General features: G+C 32.7%; 1 protein-coding gene across 1 annotated transcript in view; it reads left to right on the top strand.

Moving 5' to 3' along the window:
• Positions 1–319: 319 nt before the first annotated feature.
• LOC124531439 (T-box protein H15-like) overlaps positions 320–19609 on the top strand; it is a 62676-nt gene continuing 43386 nt past the window's right edge. Inside the window, exons 1-3 of the mRNA XM_047106023.1 lie at positions 320–676; positions 5141–5302; positions 7723–7888. Of these exons, the coding sequence (XP_046961979.1) occupies positions 538–676; positions 5141–5302; positions 7723–7888 (467 nt within the window). The 5' untranslated portion in view covers positions 320–537. The remainder of the gene's footprint in view (positions 677–5140; positions 5303–7722; positions 7889–19609) is intronic.

Genomic DNA, 19609 nt, shown 5'->3' with positions numbered 1-19609 from the left:
TTAAAAAATGTAAACATATATTTATTATTTAAAAAACTGTAAGTGTAAGTGATTAAATATTTGAAGGAAGCAAACATCTAAATTCGGTTGTAACGGAATGTATATTGTATATTATTGAATGCTAACAATGAATTATGATGGGAGTGAGCAAGTGATATGGAATACAAATTAAATAATAATGCGATATTGTTATGAGTAGGGGTGCCGGCCCCCGCGCGGCGACAGCGGGTAGCGCGGCCAGTGGTAGATGGGGAGGCGGCCCCGCCCCGCGCCCCGCCCCGCTCGCGCCGCTTCTCCGCGCGCTCAGTCCGCGCTCAACCGCCGTGTCGCTTTCGCTTGCGACTCCGCGCACGCTCTGCTATTACGACGGACTCTACTGTCACGGCCGCGTTTCGAAACAAAAAATGTGCTAATTTTTTTTTTTCGGTGTTTCGTTAATTAAATTTCATTCATGATATAGGCTTACACAGGTTTTATGAGAGACAATGTGTCGGACGGAATGAAATAGTGGATTTGGACCTGGGGTACGAAGTGTTGATGGATGTGGAAGGGTGGGGTTCCAGGATGGTGGCGGAGGAGGGCAAGACCCGAGCCACGGACTTCTCTATCGCGGCCATCATGGCTCGCAGCGCGGAGCAGCCGCGCAGCCCCGTCGCGAGATCGCCGCCATTTCTCGGTAAGATAGGCCTAAGTCTGGAGAGTCAGGAACAACTATCCTTCAGCTCCAAGAATTACTATTAAAAAGGGGCATATATACACTGACTACGATGCGAGAATGAGAATTTCCAACAGCCAAACTACTCATAGCTTCAACGTTTTATGAAAGACGATGAAAACGCTTACATTATTTTGAAATAGCATTATATCCAGAAGATAGTAATTAGTAACATCTTAAAAAAATGCTTAAACAATTTGGGAATAAAAATTGTAGTTGGGTAGGGCAATAAAACATAAGTACTATACTTTTTAACTCCAGGAAATCAACGTAGGTACTGGCAGTAGCTTAAGTTTATTTTAATCAGTGACATTTATTTATTTGTAGGTAAGAGTAAGATATTAAGTATTTATTTAAACACAAACACTGATTACGGTTTTAAATGTACCAAATAAACCCGGAATTCAATGCATAACACTGCTTTTAAATGCGTCTGGCAACACCCGACGGTATTGAAAACTTACCGCCTTATTCGGAAAATGAATAGCTACATTAAAATCAGAATAAGCAGCTGTCTTTAATTAGGTATATTAAATACTGCAACGGGTTTTAGTTAAAATGGCAAAGAGGACTTTACTGATACACTTGTAACAATAATTTCAATTAAAGAAGTACTTACCTATGAAATGTGCGAAAACTTGTACCAAACGATTTCTTTCCTTACAATACTTATAAGATTTACAGTTATAATATACTGGTACAATTATCCGATCACATCATTAAAATAAAAGGATTTGTCTTTAAAAATAATGGCTTTGTACCTACTTATTTAAAATATAAATTTTTGATTTGACCGAGGATTTAGTAATTTTATTTTATACTGTAATTTGGTAAATTTTAATAGTGCGGTTTTAAGTGGATCGTGTAATGAGTTATTATTTATTAAATTTAAGCCAGCTATCATAAATTGTTTTGAGTTTATAGTTAAATATTAAAAATATTGGTACTTTATAATCTCAAAAACAAAACTACTTCAATTGCTTATAAGTAATTTGATTCAAATTTGTAATTTATTATAGGACATATTTTTGTTTACTTTCTATTCGATATTTTAACTTTGTCTAAGCATTGTGATTAAAGTACTATTGAAGGTACTAAATGTCTAAAACCTTATTTATTCGCGTCTAAAATTCCTAAGCTATTTTAATCTGACATTATTGAATGTCGAAGTCGTTTGGACCTTAGTTTACCTTTCTCCGAAGCACAATAAAACAGTGGTCTGTCTGGAAACCGAAGGGCTTACTAATTGGAGAGGTCTGCGCAGGCGCAGGCGTCGTGTTGCCGTTCGTTATTTGGGATTAATTGTGCGGAACCGAACGCGGTCGACACCGCCCGCCTGGTGGGACACGCTATTTACAAAGGAATTACAATTTTGCTTTTATTTAAAGAAAGTTCTACCATTGCAAAACTTTACCATCCCAGAACATAAACATAGGTATACCTAAGGATTAGATTTAGCTACATATTATATGTTTGTCACTATCTAAAATAAACATGTATCTAAATCCAATACTAAAATTATCGTTATATAATTAGTCTTATTCGAATTAAAATAAATTGCAAAGTCAATATTAAAAGTCATTCAACTAAAATTGCGCCGTAATGATTAGCTGCAATGTCGATTACTTGTTACCGATAAAATATTACGAATAAATGCTCAGTAACCAATAAATAACATAAGTATTTGTATAATCCACGGATAAGTTATGGAGAGAATACTATATGTACCTACGATTATCTATATATTATCTATATGTACTTGTACTACTAATTTGATAAATAGGTATTGAAAATTACTACAATTGTATTGTATGTGGATTATGACCCATATGAGATTAATGACCATTTCATAAGCCTCAGATATAGACTATTTGACAGCTTCTTTAGTCCAGTGATAGAATTACATAAAATTCGTAAAGAGCAGAGAAAGAAAGAAAGAGCAAGAAATTCGTAAGAGAGCCGTTTTGTCTGTCTTGTGATTGATATCCCTGGGATATGCCGTTTATCGGATGGATAATAGTGAGGGAATTGAGCCCGTTAGTCTTTTCGGACGCACTTGTGTACTATATTGTGTCCTGCACAGTTTTTACAATGTCAATACAGGCCGAATTCGGACTGACGGGAATCGTCATCAGATATAAAATTATTATCACATTGTGAAACCGTCGGTACTGCAGCCAAGCTCAAACTCAAATTGCTTTATACAATATAAAAGTATTACACTTTCTTATTGATTGATTATATAACAATGTTGTGTTTCACGATGTAAGAGTAAAGGAATAAGGGCATCTATGTGTGCACACGCAGTCTATTTAGCCTAGTCTTGGACTCTGACCGTTGGTGCAGTTATATTATGGCGACATTATTATATGCAATACAACAATAATAATTCCAAAACCGTAATTAATGAAAACAAATTTGTGGACCAAAATTTATAGACAATTTATTTCTTAGTCTTTTGAAGTCATCACGCTAACGCAGTTCATATATTTGAAATAAGATTAATTCATGTATACGCAGACTAAAGTTAAAAGTTATTAAATTTAAACGAAGTAGGTACTTACCTCCAAACATGGAAACAATGATTAAAGTAAGTTTAAAGAATTATACTTATCTCGAATGGTTTTTTGGTCAAAGGTGACTGATGAGGTAGTAGGCGATCCATGATCATTCAATATATGATCTGATTAGTAAATGGTACATTGATTATCGTATAAATTTCACCGTGATTTGAAGACTACCCATCGAAATTACTTATTCACATTAATAAAATATCTTTTTTTAAATTTACATCGCTAAAATACCTTCTAAATTTTTCTATTCGATGATAGATAATATTTTAAAAATAAACAGTACCTACATACTCGAATATCATGAAGAGTAAGTTTTTAACTCTTGACCTCAGAAAAACATTCATTCATTCAAATTTCAGATTCAAAACAAACGGAGGCTATATTAAGTAAGCGAATATTGACAGCCATTTCCTAAGCGAACCTTGTTAAAATTAAAGTTAATATTAGATAAAACCTTGGTATAGGAGTAGTAAGTAGTTGTAGAGTAGGTACTTACCTATACACTAAAATAAGCCGGCATGTACATAGTTATATCACGCCTATACGTAAACAATCGATGACAAATAATTGACAACTATAATTCAAATTATAATAACAATTAGGTATATATATTAACTTTAATTATTTTTTCAATACTCTCTCTAATCAGTAGTTGAAATTATTATTAGATACTTGAATAAGAAACAGACATACTATATATTACGAATCAACTATTTACATGGATGTATAAAGCAGTCGCAGTAGGATTGACACTGATTTTGTTACATTTATTAATTATTAAATAAATATAATTAAATAAGGTAATATGTAACGGAGTTCGCCCTTTCTGTTTGAGCAAATTTTACTAACAACATACATAAATTGCGACGGTTTTCTGAACAATTTAAGCCACGACGAACGTACTCACATATAAAATGTATTAAGCATAGTAATAAAGGAACTTACATAGTATAGTGTATCACTGAAAGATATATCTCTATTCACTGAATAATAATCTTTTTTAATATAGGTATAATAAAATAATTAACATATAAGTTGATGTTGTTATTCAAGAAGACTTTAATTACATATAACTATGTATAAAATATGTAATATATATTTTTTTATAAGTTATTAAGCTGTAACAGTAACATGTAAAATGAAACATAGTATGAGGAAACTATAATAAATGAATTAAATAGTTTTCAAAATAATTGGATTAGCGCCATAATTTTGATGAAATACAACCGAAAAGAGTTTTGTGTTACCCTCAGTATAACTAAACAGTAATGATGTTGATGATTCGATGATGTTCGTGAAATTTTTTAATTAATAATATATTTTTGTTTCGATTTAACATTTTAGAAAATTGTAACTCAAACTATTAATTGGATCTTGAAGAGAATCATGAACCAAAGAAATTCTTATTAGTAAAATTAATGTAGTTTTTCTTAATACATACCTATTTATATTAAATATTTTTCTATGACTCGAAACATTTTCAGAGGAAAGTTTTGTTTTACTTGTTTAATTCTAAACGAAGAGTATTTTAAAACATTTTAACGCAAATGTGCTTCCAGATATTTTCACCATCAATGCCTTTTTGGTGACTTCTTTACTTATTAATTAAAACTTAATTTTAAAAGTTCTTAGTTAAATAAATATTTTAATCTTGTATACAGGTATAAGTGTTTGAAGTAACGTATATATACTTACTTCAAATATTTATATAGATTACTATACAATTTCACTTTAATTTTATATTGGTGTAAAAAAAAAACTGACAACTCAAAATTTAGCTTTGCTCATATTCATTGCCATATTATTTGCTCATATTCATTGAGAGTCTAATTGAAAATGAATATTCCACCAGGGCCATCATCAAGACAGAGTTCTCCAGCATCCCTCAGCTCACCGGCATCGAGCTGCCGGTCCCCCGTTCCTGATGAAGACGTCGAAGTTGACGTAGAGCAGTGTTCTGATGGCGAGAGAGACGCATCCGACACTGCAGCCCCTTCACCAGCTCCTTCATCAGGTAAATCTATATTTAATATTGTAAATGTTAAAGTAACAGTCTGTTGATCTTTCATGACCAAATCGCTGAACCGAATTTCATGACATTTGGTATGAAGTAAACTTGAACTCCATGAAAGGACATAGGCTACTTTATTTGCCTAACACATGACAATTAACACCCTTTGTTTAACGTAATAACAAGCGTAGCCGCGGGCTTAGGCTTACTTGTTGAATATAATAAAACCGTCATACTTATATCTATTGTGGACTCTACATATATCATGAAATTATTGTTTATGTGACAATTACAATTAAGCGGTGAAGTATGGTGCTTTGACTTGATGACTTAGAACTAACTTTATTAAATATGTATTTAATGTCATTTTTTCATTTTACCTAAATCGCAATATTTGCATATAAAATATACAACAATAGCACTAATTGTCACATTTAATTTTCTAGAAGATCACTAATTACTCGAGTGATCACTAAATCATTCTCCTGTGTCAATATGTTTATATGTTGTAGTTAAATAGTAAAGATTACTTTTGTTCTTATTTGCTGAATATTTTTTTCGATATATATTTCTAAAAGTCTCGACTATGAAATACATATTTTAGTAAATCTTATGCTCTCTGTTGCCTGTGCTTTATTTTCAGCTATATAGGCTGTTTGTTGTAAATTAGTAACCTACATTAAAGATTCTTTCCTACAAACCGTATAAATCGTGATTATATAACTGCGTTCGTAATAATACTTATTGTATTTGACATTTGTTAATAAATACTCTTTCTACGGAATCTCTAAATAACATTCTAAGTACATATATCTCAAAATTAAAATCTTTTCTGTTACACGTATAAACTTGTGTTCCGTTATCGTAAGTGTAGGCTCTGTTTATGATTTAAAATCGTATTAAATGCATGAAGGTAATTACACTTTTGACACACAATACCATCGTATTCAACCATTGTGACGCAAAAAGTAAATTGAAGTTGTGATTACACGACGTTATTAACATAATAAACTAGAATTCTCATAAAAGTGTTGCGTTCACATCGCATTCTTATACACGGGTGTGATTTAAGACGTATAGAAAATCACAATATTGTCACATTGATATTAATTCAATTATGCGTAATATCTCTTTGTGTATCTGTGTGTATATCGTGTATGTAATACTTACCTATATGATTGTCAAATAAAGATGTATTTTAATTAAAGTATATAGTGTGTGTGTATACCGTTATTTTTAACTTGGCCAAATAAAATAATTTTAAATTCATATAAAATATTTACTAATTTTTAGGCCGGATATATAAAATGTAATTGTATTTTACTTACATAAGTTGTGCTACAAATAGTGGAAAAGGGTAATTGTTCAACTTCTTGCCGGTAGAATCTACTTTCCAAAGCTTTGGTAATTTAATATTTAATTCGGCACTGGAACACGATTCAAGTGAGCCTACCTGAATAAAAAAATATTTTGATTCTATTTGAAATAACTATTATTTATGGAAGTTAAATTTAAATTTAAAGCGACACCGATTACAATAGAAGTACTAGCAAGAGATACAGTACACATTTTGCAATGAAGTTAACAACAACATATATATTTTTTATATCTTGCCAAAATGTAATAAAATAAATGATTCTAAATGATACCTATCGTGTGAACGTCATGTATACGATCAATGATATAACATGTCTAACATAATTTTTTTAGTGTTAGCATAAAGTATATAATTGTGCATGCACACATCTTTGCACATTCAAAAAATATATGTAATAATATTTAATCTTCTCTTATCCATAAAACGTATCAAAATGATTGTGGATTTTAAAAAAAATGATACATAACAATAATTTGCAATTCTGTTAGAAATTATTAAATTTTATTTCTATTAGGCGCCATACATAGTATATAGATAAACCGCCTAAAGCGGAAACCCTATTCCAGTCATTATGTTTACAATTTTTATAAGTAACTTACAGTAATTAATCTGATAGAAAGTTACTTTAATTAGTGACAAGATCGAAAGACGTTTTTTGGAGTAACAATTAAAATTGATATAGAATGTCTAATTGCTTAAGACAGAAGCTTTATAAAGAAGCCGCACAATTGCCTAATAAATAAAGCGTTCTATGAGAATATCTCATAATTATTTTATAAGTAGTATAATATGAACTATTTCTGTAATTGAATTGTTCTTTTAAAACCAATTAAAATTTTAGTAAAAGTTTTGTAGAAAATATAATGTTAATAAAATAATAATATTTTATCAATTAAACTGTTAATATTCTTATATTTTATTTTCGACTACGTGCAATTAAAAAAAATATATTTAAAAGATTTTCTTTATAGTAATAGAAATAATAAACATTGATGTTAATATACTTCAAGTAACACTTGACACTAATGATACTTGATGCTCACAGAATTAGGCGAGAGGGACACTCCATCCCCTGCTCGGCCTCTACCACCTCCCGTGACCTCTTGCAACTGCGAGGAACTGCTGTCAGTTGATTGTCAGCTTGAAACTAAGGAACTTTGGGATAAGTTCCATGATTTAGGCACCGAGATGATTATCACAAAAACTGGAAGGTAAGTTCGATTTTATAAAGTCAGTTCATTATTAACTTATTTTTTATACATTTAAACAAAAGAGACGTACTTTATTACCTTAGGGTGCGCGACACTCGCCAAACCTCATATTTTACTATTATTTTACTGTATGTATCTACGTGTAAGAAGTGAACAACTTTTAACCTTAACAGGATATCAAGACATATAAATAAACAAAAATTATAAAGTAGATTTTAATTAAAGAGATGTTTTTTATTTAAAAAAAAAAAAACTTGAGCAATCAATTTAATGTAATATTCCAAAAGCGCAGTCAGCAGAATGATTTCACTCCATAATCGCCCTAACAAAGGGTTCGAAATGGATTCATCAGATAAAGTGGCCAATTTTGCAATAATTACTCCGCGAACCCGGTCGTCCTTCAACCCTTTAACGAGATAAATTAAAAGTACATTTTTATCCTAACCGTCGGCGTAATGCCGGGCTATAAATTTGCGAAGCCCCAAAGACAACAAACAGCGCACTGGGGGAGGGTAAGATGTTTTTATAGTCACGCCGAGAGGTTTATCTAAATAATTGCGTAGTCGGTGGCGGTGAGCGGAAAATTGGCATTGTGTACGCTCGGGGCGCCCGCGACGTTCAATTTGACGAGGACGCCTCTCTCCAGGACAGGGGCACGCTGTAATTGACTTTAGATACGGTAAAGAGCTTCCTTGTGACATATGCCCATTTAATGGTTTTTCATAGGAAAGTAAATATATCCGTAGATATGGCTCAGTGGTTGGTGCACATGAATCGACCCAAGGTAACGGGTCTATTCCAGGATAAAAAGATAAGCAGAAAAATATCTTAAAGAAATCTAAATGTGTCTGATTTAAATCTACCACTGTCGATTATATTATACCTATTTTAATGTCCAAAATGTTATAACCGTCAAAAAAAGTTATAAAAATAGGACGTTAGCATCTTCTACCCCTATTAATTGATTCAGTTAAAACGCTTATTAAGCACAGCATGGTCCAGTACAAGCGATGCCTGTAAGCTTCGTATTAGTCCCGTGTCATACGTTACAGCCCCTCGCAACAAGTGCAGTTATCTAAATCACAGTAGCCGGTAGCCCGGAGAGGATTCAATCTCGGGGGTAATGTCTCTATTGTTATACTCATAGTGTGCATTCGAATAATTTTGATATTTTTTAAATTTAAATTCAATCTTAAAACTAAAGTCACTCAAGCTCTCATTAAAAATTCACCTATAATTTAATAAGTATATATCTCAATTTTTTTTTAGTCAGCGAGTTAAGTTAACTGTGCACAGCTGATGGATTTGATATCATTATAAAATGAACAGTAGCAAGTATCAAGATTGTGTAGTCTTCCTACTAATAGCTAAACAGGGAATAAATCAACCCGTCCAATCAAAATGGGATATCAGGGACAAATTTTATAGGGAAGGGAGGCTGAGCGTGTTTTTAAATTGCTTTACAATGTATTGTCTATTAATATTTTGTTGCTACAGATATAAATCAGGGCATTCTTTATTCGCTTTAAGATAAGATAAATTACTTCTAAACTTATTATATTGTAATCTACGCAATACTTAATATGATAAAGACAAAAGTTTGTATATCTGTTGGGTATATCGTCATGATATCATTGGATTAATTGAAATGGATTTCGAGGTGGATGAAGAAATAGCCATATAAATACGAAAACAAAAGTACACATGCAGAGTCACGGGGAAAAACTAGATTAGACATAAAATAAAGAGGTAAATACTAATTTGAAATAAATGTGGCTCATAACGAAAAAAACGAATAATGTGGCAATCGAAAAACTAATTTATGATAATAGTAAAGATATAAAGTATTATTGCATTTACTTTTACGACAATAATATGTAAGTACAAAGTGGCTCTTATCTCTGGACATCCCGTAATACGCTTCCAGTTTTTTTTTATTACGATGAGACTCCACACATATTTTTATCGATGTTAACATATTTTTTCGACGGTTTAAAACATCGAGAATAAGATTTATTAGTTAATTTTTATTAATTTCCGTAAAACATAAAAGTCTGAGCTTTTATCAAGAACGCAAAGACCATATAAAATTAATTAATTCAAAATAGACTCATGCTTTCTATTTAAAAGTACTTAATTGGTTAAGTATATTCGTACGTTTCCTTATTTTTTTTTGAGACATAAATGAACTATGTTACAACTTCTCGAAACATGTAAACTTATTATGATTCGATATTTCGTGTCGATGTTGTCACATCACTATCGCTCAAGAAAATAAAATGTCAAGTTCTCCTTCATTTTTTCGATTTGTTTTGATTTACAAGCAACCATTTTACTGCTGACTTTGTTAGAGCCTAACCTGTGGACGATTTATGATTTTTCGTGTTAGCGGGACAATATGTGACAGCAAAATATTTGGATCCGTCAATGAGTTTATGGTAAATATGTTATTTAAAGTTAATAATAAATCACCAACATTATTACTAACGTTCCCGTGAAATTTGTTTCGATATAATTAAACAAAACGAGTTAAAACATTGATACACGTATAAGCTAAAGTTATTTTTGTTAATTAATTGTTGAAAGATAACTTTTGATTAATAACGTTCTTCTTTATTCAAATTCAGCAAATAATATATAAAGAGATACAGTAATGAAAATTCAAGTTATCACAATGTTCCCGGTTCCAGCATATTCCACCAAGCGCCTGTTTAAATTCCCGCCAATGTTTTTTTTTTATAATGTTGCCCACTTCAAAATCTGTAGCGACAACACACGCGTCTGAAGAACATCTATCTGGTTTAATCAAATTTATAATTGAGTATAGTAATAGATATACGAATAAATTGTTTTGAAGTAAATTAGAATGTTGTTGTATGACTTTAATTAAGTTGATATGAAATCGCAAAGATGTTTTTTGCCGTTAGCATCGACCGTCGATATCGTGATCGGTGCGTCAATGCAAATTGTCCGCGTCCGCAGTTTGAACGATGACTCGGGACATTAAGTGTTTTATCGGTTTTTAATACTTGACAATTACCGAGCGATGTCCCTGGACGGATCGTGCTAATAAATATGTGTAAACTGAGACCGCTAAACGATTACACCTGTAGCTTTTATTTCATAAGAATAAAGACTATTCAAGTCAATTTTATGTATAATACCACTCATAGTGAGTCGAGGTGGCCCAGTGGTTAGAAAGCTTGCATCTTAACCGATGATTGCGGATTCAAACCCAGGCAAGCACCGCTGATTCATGTGCTTAATTTGTCTTTATTATTCATCTCGTGCTCAGCGGTGAAGGAAAACATCGTGAGGAAACCTGCATGTGACAAATTTCATAGAAATTCTGCCACATGTGTATTCCACCAACCCGCATTGGAACAGCGTGGTGGAATATGTTCCAAACCTTCTCCTCAAAGGGAGAGGAGGTTTTTAGCCCAGCAATGGGAATTTACAGGCTCTTGTTTTGTTGCACCACTCATACGTAGTCATGAGTGCACTATTTAAGAATGATGCATTTTTTTAAATGTTGTCTTCAAAGGTTATAGTTAAAATAAGTTTTCTGGGGTTCACTGTACTTAGCTTAAATTAAGAGGAGACGGCTTATTTATACTAATCAATGTTAAATCTATAGAGTGATAATGCTGACATTAAGCTATGTAGATACTCGCCTACAAGGAGGTTGTCGATAATTTCGTTAAGCCAATTTTATAGGTAGGAATATAGTTACAATTAAAGCTTGTTACAATGTATGTAGTTTACGGCAATGGTAAGGTGTATGATAATTATATTTTATGGAGGTGTTAGTATGGCGGCCCGGTCACATAGCTCCTTACATAGTTTCATGTATTAATACGACTGTAACATCAAAGAAATTTATGTGAAATATTAATAACCACGTAAATGTTGTTTGTTCGCGTATTATTTCATATTTTTACGATAAGATTCCTTTTCTACATTATTTATTAATAATTTTATGTAAAATTACACCTAGAAGCACTTACACATTAAATTAATTACATATTGCTAAAAAAATACTTTTAAAATTTGATCGTATATTAAATCAAGATATGTCGAAATTACACGAGTTATGGATTAGCACCTGGCATTCCTTTGTGGGCCGCATCAAGGTGTTGATCGGAATAAAAAAATATGAAAGGCTGCGCTCAACAAACAATATTTAGTGCTCTCCTGACAGTTATTGTAGTCAATGATTACCGACGATCGTGGCTGGTAATTATGATTTTTTTTTATCAACAATAACATTCTAAACAGGTGCCTCTATATGGTTAACCGTTTAAACGTATTGTAGCACTTTAAATGTTAATAATGTTATAAGTATTATCTACGTTTCTCATCGCCTTGATACTCAATTTAATGTGTATAAAATCTATTAAGATAATCTGATTATGCTGGTGGTTGTAAGGCCTAGATGGCACAGTGGCTAGAACACTTGAATAATTACGATTGATTTTGTGTTCAGAGTCATATTAATAACATGCTCGATTTTTTTTTATACAATGAAATAGAAGGTTGTTATGTGTTGTATGCAAATCTGCCAAACTAAAATACACACCTACTCATAAGTATAAGGCTATAACTATTTTATGCATGTAGTAATTAATGTTTAATTAGAATAGAACATTAAAGCAAACATTGTTACAAATTGCAAATTAGATAATATGTAGAAACTTTGATATATGCAAGGTAACGTTACTATGATTACGTGTAATTATAATAAAATATTCGCTCCACCTTGATTGCAGGTTGAGGATACATATTGCATTATCACGACGATTATGTTTTGACCAATATAACGCATCGGTACAACAGCCTTCGTCGGGCTAAGTGTAATCGGTTTTAATAAATCGAGTGCAGCGAGGGTGGTTGGGAGGGAGGGGAGGGGGAGGGGGAACGTATGCATTAAACTTAATTGAAATTTTCGTGGCTACGTGTTATTTCGCGCTAATGCACCTTTCAACTTGACAAGTATCGTACTCCCGCGCACTTCGTTATAATGAAGAGTTCAACGCTCGCCGCGGGCGTGTTTGATTAAGATTTATATACCATTATTTATTACCAACACCGATCGGCAATGTTAAAGAAAAATATATTTATTTATCAATTCAAATATCATAAAAGCGCGTTTGATTATCGAACCTATATAAGACAATTTAAAAAAAAGTAAGGAAATGTTTCATGCAATCGTTACATAGAAAACGTTGCAATCAAATTAAAATTCACTCCTATTGCACTCATAGAAATTTGGATTTAAATTACTAAGGTGAATACCTAATTGTGACATTACTTTCTTAAAGAAACCCAATTTGTTTCCATTTTCAAGTTATTGTTTTTCTAATTTGATACAGATAATTTATTAAAAAAGTTTTTAGCGTACAATACTAAAACCGAATATACATATATTTAAAATAGAATTCGTTTTAAATTTACTAATAAGGTTTTCTCAAGTTCAAGTACCTACTACAATTTTCTAAATGTGTTATTTCAATGAAATTTTGCATAATGTTAATTAACGAATGTTAATTAGAAACTTTTTATTTATCTCCATAGTTCCAGAACGTTTACGAAAGCTTCGAAAAGTTATGTTAATATTTTCTTCAATCTCTTTGTACGCCGTCTCGAAACGTCGTAATTATTTATATACGTACGTTGTTATGATAATTTTTAAAAATACATAAATTTATATTTAAAAAACCCATCATAATGGTGTATGATGTTAACATATAAAAGTGCCATAAGTTGGAGGTTTCGTGTCAAATTGATGTTATCTTTGAATTTAAGGTGGTCTATGCTTTCATAAACTTTCATTTGAAATATTTTCTTCGAAAACCTTAAGAGGGAATTAAGATAAACACATCCAAAACTTTATACTATCACTTATTAAGAGGGCAAATAATTCGCGCGATTTTAGTTGAATTGTATATAAGATTTTAAATTAACATGGTTATTTTTATTATTACAGTCATTAAGTAGTTATTTATTATATATAATGTATCATGTTTTTTATTTTTATTTGGTGGTGCTCGATATTTCGACATTATTTACGATTGTCTTATTCACGTTCTTTAGTTGGATTGGTCAGAAATTAGCTGCGAAATATTCGTATTGCACAAAAGCGGAATGTCTTGTGACATCAACTAAAAATGCGTGTACATACATTGTGGGGTAATAATCACAATTAGTCGAACATTCTAGTCGTATATTCTTTTAATATTAGCTGTATGATTCTCATAAGAATATTTTTAAAATGTAATCGAGTCATTATTGTAGCTAATCATGGTCTTGACCCGAAACTATATTAGGACGCTAATAAACAAACCAATAGATTGAAATAAATGTCACAAAAATGTGTTTTACTTCTGCTAACAGTTCTCTGATTCACAATGATTCAATGAGAAATACCCATTATTAATATATAAACATAAACTTCAATCTAGGCATCATAGATTATTGTAATTATTAATAAAATCTTGCCTAATGATCTTTATAACATGGAATAAAAGATATTTCATACGTTTTATTTTCTAATCGAAGTAATTAAACATAATAATCTCATTTCTGTTAAGAATGTTAGCATCGAGTATTTAATGTGATTATTTATGCAATTGTAAGGATGTGTGCCCTACACTTTATTTGGTCAATCAATATGAACACCGGCTGTTATTGTAATTTCACCTTAATTGGCGGTTCGGCGGCGCGAGTGTGCGTAATGAACCACAATCGTATTAATACAAACATAAATATTTTCAATATTACGTATTGGGGATGAGTGTAAAATGAAAATTAAATGCGTTTTTAACCAAAACATTTGACTTGTATTATTCATTGTACCTATATATTTTTTTATTATTTTGCCTGACTTTTTTTTCGCCTACTTGAGTTATAGAATTTATAATACGTCATAATATACATTTAATATGTTTTATAACATGGGTAGCCGGGGTGGTAAATAGATAAACCATGGTAAGTAGTTATCCCTGCCAATAAACATTGGCGCAATAAGAAATTTTAGCCATTATTTCCATCGCCAATCGGCTACCAACCTTGGCAATTGAGAATTTATATCAAGGGTACCTGTAGTTACGCTGGCACAATCACTCTTCATACCGGAACACAAAAATACAAAGTATTGCTGGTCCTGAGTGTGTGGGTGGTATCTGCACAGTCGGGGTTGCATAAAGTTCAAACAATTAAATATAATCTAAAAATAAGGCAAATAGCAAATAAGTAATCGAGCTGATCCTGATATTTTTGGCTAATTTCGTTCCATCTTTAAACATTTTATAATGTCCAAGAAAATGTATAACATTAAAACTCAACAATCAGAAAAAAACTTACAAAGATAAAACTTGTCTAAAAAACTTTTTGTTTTACAAATAAAAAAAAACTGTTGATTATTTCGCATGGGTCAATTCTGATTAAAATCAAAAATCTGCACATATTTTTGATCCGATGACAATATAATGGGTTACATTATTTTAATTAAATTTTCCACATGCATAAAATTAAATACCGTTCTTTAATTTTAATTTAGTAATTATGTATGTTTTTGTTCATATAAAATATTCTGTCATGTAATTTTGAGTAGGTCTGTGGTAAAGCTATAAGTGAATTAATTTATAGGTTATATTGGTTATTATAGTTTGATATGTTGTTATTACCGAAAGCCAGATTTACAGATCGGATTTCATTTTTACTTAAATCTATAATAGGTAAAGAAACGAATATTACTTATGCATTTCATAATATTATGAAACTGTACGCTTATGAATGTTAATACGTAAGATTTGATTACTATATACATTTTGGTTTAACCCATCACATATAAGGCATGCGTGTATTGCGTAGGAATAATTGAATAATAATGGTGCTTCTTCAATTCTCTTTTGATATGATCGCCTGACAATGATCATTTAGAGGCGCGGTGATTAATGATAGGAGCCGCTACTGCCTGTTGGCTTTAATTCAATATAATATGATGTGCACTTGAGACACAATGAGGCGCCCACGCGTTCTGCGATTCGCCCCGGCGCGAACTGTCAGCTACCGTTCGTTTGCTCGCTTGTTCGCTGCTACTTCTATTCTCACTCGAATATTTACGGAGACAAGTTTTTTTTTTTTAAAATAAATATATACAGTAGGCAATCTTTTAGATGGCCTAAGAATAAGGGATAAGCTTTTTACGTACGCATATTTTAAAAGTAATTTCGAAGACAATTTTTTAATATTACGGTCAATTGGAAATTGAAAAAAAAGTGTAGTAAAAACACAATAAATGCGCGTGCGATGAAAGGCCGATGGTTCGGGGTGACGGAGATTGATTATGTAATCATGAAGATCAGGTCATTTTAGGAGGCTCATAGAGAAAAAATCATCTGACTCACGGCTCGTTGACGGCACATTGAAGAGCGAGATCATTTAACTGTATCTGTAATCAAGATTAATCAAAATTTTAAAGTGATTTTATACGTCACTGCACTTTTAACAAGGCGGGCTCGTTATTACGAAATACCTTTCATTTCTGCTTAAGAAATATCATCGAGTAGGTCCATTCAAAAAAGGATGTCGATATCTACTTCGCGAGAGGCAAGGGGCAACAAAACCCTGTCCGTCTGTCGACGCACAATTAGCTGGCCATTGTGTGCGGGGCATTGTACACCTTGCAATTGTGAGTGCGCGGGCGCCGCGCCGTGTTGGTTTTACTCCTACGCCCATTGTGATCTCCTCAATCGTACGCGCATTACAACTACCACTCAACGAGATATTATCTACACCATTATTAGCTTAACATTCAATGTTTCAATTGTTTTCTCAATAGCCTTCATTCGAACTAAAATTCTATGATTGAGTACTTCTATTAATCAATTTGATGTAATATGGTAATTTCTTTTGAGATAGCTAATAAATTTTTACTCAAGCGGTTATTATAATGAAGTATAAAGAAATATCGCGTAAGGAATGTGAAGCGACAACAATAGGTAATTCAAAATAATTTGATATCCAATAAAATTGCTGGTTTTATCAGTTAATGATAATAAGACAGCTCATGATTGGTTAACCGTTTGTCAGAAAACAAAGAAGGTTAATGTAGAATGTTTTGGTGGCCACCAGCGTCGGGTCAGAAGTCAGGCTCGGTCGCGCGTGGCCGTACAATACGCGCGTAATGAAGTGGGCGCGAGGGCGCGAGGGCGCGAGGGGGCGGCATTGTACCCAAACGAGCCATTGTGAGACCGCAACGTCGACCCCCGACCCGCTCGTTACCGCTGGCCTCGTATCCCGGAACTTGCTCTTGTTAGCAAGCTCTGCCTAACGTTTAATCTAGGAAGACGAGTGAGACCATCTATTGTGACTCTTTAGATACTACTATATACGTATTATTTCTTTATAAAGCTTAGTTACTAGATTATTTCTATTACCAATTACAAATATATGAAATTTTATAGAAATATGATCACATTTTAGCGTTTGTGCTAAAAGAAGAATGATTCCTACACTTGTATTTACTTTAATTTTGGTACTAAAAATACATTAAAAAAACATGTGATGCAATTATTCGACTGCGTCACATGTTGTTTTAGTTGGTATCGTTTCGATTTTCATTAGTAGTTTCACACTACTGAATGAACAGTTGTTGCGTGAACGGTTCAAATTGTAACAAGCCCGAAGCGTTAAAACGATTCATCAAATGAAATCGAATATTTTAGCTCTCATTCTACGAGTTTATAAAAGACAAGGACAGATATATCGATATCCATGACATTTTTTTGGCGATGTTTTTTTTTAACAACCCCTGTTTGTAATAAGTTATCGTCGATTCCGGGTGGCCGTGGTTGTAGTTTAGTTACAAAAACATCATCGTTCGACTACCAGCGACGGAATTGAGACGGAAGTAAGGGTTGTTTAAGGTGTAGTTAAAAGTTATTGAATGATCAGCAGATGTAGAAAACGATGACTCGAAACGGTTGTTCCAGTATTAACTGCTTCATTATCAACGATACAATAATAAGTCGAAAACCCCATGACCTCTTGTAAAGGAGCTTCTTATAAACCAGTTTCATTTAACTATTCAACTAAAAGTTATCGTGATAGGTCAAATTTTTGAAAACCACAGCAATACTGATCAATGAAAAAGTTAGTTTAAATGAAAATGGTTACTACAATGTTGAATATAAGGAAGGTCAGACTTTAAGGCCAGGTAACTGAACCCATGTTACCCAAAGCGCCATCTCGACTTTTGGAAATTCAAAGAGTTACCAATGTTCATGATTTTAGGTCAACCAATGATCAGATGTTATGTTTTAATCTCCCGAACTTTGTATCTTTAGTACAAAGTTGTACAAGCATCATTAGATGATTAAGTAAAAGTAAGTAAAAAAAACCGATACAGTACTTTGGTATAAGAGAAAACAATCGAAACACGATTAACTATGCTTAATATTGTGTCTTAGTTTGTGAAGTTACTATAAATTTGGTAATTTGAACAGAATGAATTAGACCACTTTTTCTATTTTTTTGTACATTTGGCTACAAAAGAGGACACGCACCGTGTGGCTTGCACGCATAAAACACGGTAAAGTTTGTACAATTTACGTCTAATGCGACCAAATTGTATTCGTTACCGGCGCCGCCCAACAATGAAGTCATTATTTTCCATTTCCGCGCCGGCGTTGAGTCGATAACTCGAAAATGACGGCCATTCGTACAAACAAGTCAACAAGTCTGTAATCTGCTCGTACCTTATTATCAAATCATGGATGAAGGTTCTTTCAATCGCTTCGTCTAGCAATTTAGACCACGCGATACTTGATTAAGTGTATCCATTAACAACACAATACGTTTCCAGTTTTCCAAGAATATTAAATTTAATACTGGAATTTTTCATTCAAACAATCTCTCCTCGAGTTTATGATTTCAAAAGAGGATTGTTTTATTTTGTATTATAATTTGACACCTGCGTTCGATCAAGTTATCTCTTATATTATAATACATTCATAGACTATTTTTTCCTAGCTCTTAAATATTCTTCATAAATAATATTTAAAAAATAAAACGAAAAAAAGTCTGCCATAAAATCTATTTGTACACCAAGCTATAAGCAATAATTATGAAAATGTCATGACATCTTTATAATATCCTCAGTGTGTTATGAAAGCATCATAGTCGTGTGATGTCACGCGAAGCGCTCATCAGCCACCGTTGACGTTCATGTTTCTCTTGGGCACTGGCGATGGTGATTTGTATGATAATGATTTTACTTTAATATCATTTAATAGTTAATGTATACATTATAAAATTCTAGCATATATATTCCATTTTCTAAATAAGCCAAACAAATACGCTTTGCTCTTTTTTATATTAAAGTATTAAAAATAATGTCTGAAACAAAGAGCTCGAGAATACGTTGTTCTAGCGTATCTACAACGTGGTAGGTACAAACATATGACGTGAAATTTTACGTAGCGACCCCTCTTTGCCGGAACGGAGTGGCAGTATGGCGGGCGTCGGGCGAAAGCGGGACGCACGAGGCACGGCCGCGGCGGTTTCGTACATCGCCACCCGTCCGCGCCCGTAAGCTCGTAATTTGCCTTTCTATTAGAGCGAGGGCGTGAAAAAAGGAAAGCGTTTACGGCGTGTTTAATGGGAGTGAGAGGGAAGAAATATGACCGCCCGTCGGGAGAAGGGAAAATTTTGGTTTTC

The sequence above is a fragment of the Vanessa cardui genome, chromosome 7 (assembly GCF_905220365.1).
Source record: "Vanessa cardui chromosome 7, ilVanCard2.1, whole genome shotgun sequence".
Lineage (NCBI taxonomy): Eukaryota > Metazoa > Arthropoda > Insecta > Lepidoptera > Nymphalidae > Vanessa > Vanessa cardui.
Note: the sequence above shows the minus strand (reverse complement) of the source record. Positions and strands in the feature narration are given on the sequence as shown.